Raw genomic sequence first — 2,500 nt, forward strand, 5'->3', positions numbered from 1 at the left:
GTACTCGACACGAAACGGTGACATACGGTGGCATCAATGTTCAAGTGTTTGGACTCATCATTGCTAACAGAAGACTCCATACCAAATAATGAAAGCGAGCAAAGTATTTTCCACTGCAGATCTGATGCTCCAAAAGTTACACATGGCTCGTATTATGAAACACAGTACCATTTATTGTGTTCCTAGGTGATGTCAACTGCGATCATGGCCTTACAGTTGAAAATCTCGTCCTTCCAGGAGACAGCACAATCAACTACTTTCTCTTCTATTTAATCCAATACATTACTACATGATTCATATTAAAGTTGACACAGTTAGAAATCCTATACATATCGTCTATTCCATTCAACATTGGTCTACCATTGCAACAGCAAGAAATGTGGTAGACCGGGGAGACCATTTCATATAAATGTCAACACATATGTGCTATGTTATTTGTATACAAATAGTTATATGCATATGCGCTATATAACACTTACTTGTATAGGAAAGTATCAACATAAAACAATAAATATAAGCACAATTTTCATCCAACCAGCATTAAATCAAGTATTCCTTCTCATCTCTCCCCTGATTGTTATCAGCTTCAGGGATTCTTACGTCATAGATTACTTGAAATGAAGAGTGACTTTGATGTCCTTTCAGCCGATCAGGTATGTTTGTATATGGTTTTTGTTGTCTTTTCTTTAGGGGTTGATACTTCATGGAGGTCAATAGTGGTAAGCTATGTCAAACTACCAGAGAAATTGTATCATAAATGTGAATGTATTGAATGAGAAATATGGATCTTTCAAGTCAATAGACCAATTCGGCTGACGCAATGTTGTACCCAATTCAAATCTCTCGGGGTTAAGATTCTTTGTGTATTGCATTTGCAAGATAATGTAGCATTCATATAGAAATAATTAGAACAAAACGTTCCCAAGGGATCTGAATTGGGTACAACATAGAGTTAGCGGAATTGGTCTATCCTCGCATGGGAATACAATTTTGTTTTGCTAAAACTATGACTTGTGCGGTGTTTTTCAAGAGTAAAGGATAAACGTAAAATAGTGATGGAGACCAAAATATTCATGTCGGAACAAACATCATCATCTTGACAGAATTTGGCTCTGTACAGAATCCAGAGTTCACAGTCATGTGAGCCAAATCAAATTCGAACTTAGCCATTTTGTCATTGCTGAGAGAGGTATTGAGAGTCATGTTGACTGTAATTATGAAGAATCACGTATACACTTTGATAGCAAGTGCAGGAAGCAAACTAAACGTGGACCGATTGGCTTGAAGTTTACATGTGTATTGGCTCAAATCCTGATGATCTGGTGGGATAAGGCTGGATAGAATGACCTTGGCCAGTGGCCATGTTGGAAAGTTGAGCATTCCATGCTGTCATAGCTTTTGACCCACTCTTTCAATAACTTTCCACTGAACAATACATTGTATCAAATAAGTTCATTTTGCCCCTACAAAGTGCAGCCTCTGAACTAATTCCTATAAATTAGCCATATCAGATTGATTCAGACTTTGTACTTTGCATGAAAGTTCCTAGCAATAGACCAAATTGGCTAACTCAATGTTGTGCCCAATTCAAGTCTCCCGAGGTTAAGGTTCTTTGTGTATTGTGTTTGCATTATAATGTTGCATTCAGATTTAAATGATAAGAAAATACCTGGAACAAAACGTTCTATTCCTAAAGGTTTTGAATTGGGTACGATTTGCTCTATTGCACCAGAACTGAACTGAACTGAAGCTTTCTGAGTGCGGTATAGAAAAATAATAGTCATGTGGCTTAATGACTTGATCGTGACAAAGGTGATAAATGCATGAAATTTTATGCCCTACCAAATGATATGAGAATGGGTTCCCATGTCAATCTGCTCACCCTTCCATTTTAAGGAGATTTTGGTTTTTGATCAAACTGAAGATTTGGGGTATCTGTGGTGCGATTTTCAACAGATTTATTTTACTACTATTTAAAGCGAATGTTGCATTTCTATCTTGATTTGATCACTTGTTTATGTACTTTCCTATTTTTTAAGCCACCTTTAAAATTTCCATTTGTGAAGGCTTCTATGAATCTGCTCCAGAGAATTTTTTTAAACTTTGCAGAGAGTTTTATCTTAATGTGCTAATCATTCTCCAGCAATACAAAATGGGGGTCACCAAGTTAGTTTTTTTTAGATATAAGCAACCGGTAACCAATTATGTCACATTCATTAGTCCGTCTTGTTAAGCATGTGTTTCATATGGCATAATAACGTTGCTGTGAAGTGAAACTGAGTTGGGTACGTTCAGTCCTTCTAAATAGTTCAGTTTATTGAAAGTGTTAAAACTGGTTTGAGCCCTCTTAAACATTTATTTGGCACATTGGCGGCGTGGTCTTGGTTGGAAAGCTTCATTAAGTCATCTTCCAGCCTACAACCAACTTGCTAAAGTATGGGTTGTAATAATAATAAAGTATTCTCGTTTGTCTCACGATGTGGTCACTTGTGATGTAGAT

General features: G+C 36.7%; 1 protein-coding gene across 8 annotated transcripts in view; it reads left to right on the plus strand.

The window, feature by feature from the left end:
* Positions 1-2,500, plus strand: part of LOC138053829 (CDK5 regulatory subunit-associated protein 3-like) — a 116,536-nt gene that overhangs the window by 110,039 nt on the left and 3,997 nt on the right. For all 8 annotated transcript variants that reach the window (XM_068900396.1, XM_068900487.1, XM_068900440.1 and 5 more), the window contains one exon: positions 585-653. In XM_068900396.1, coding sequence (XP_068756497.1) covers positions 585-653 — 69 coding nt within the window. The remainder of the gene's footprint in view (positions 1-584; positions 654-2,500) is intronic.

This window comes from Montipora capricornis, chromosome 1, assembly GCF_036669925.1.
Source record: "Montipora capricornis isolate CH-2021 chromosome 1, ASM3666992v2, whole genome shotgun sequence".
NCBI lineage: Eukaryota > Metazoa > Cnidaria > Anthozoa > Scleractinia > Acroporidae > Montipora > Montipora capricornis.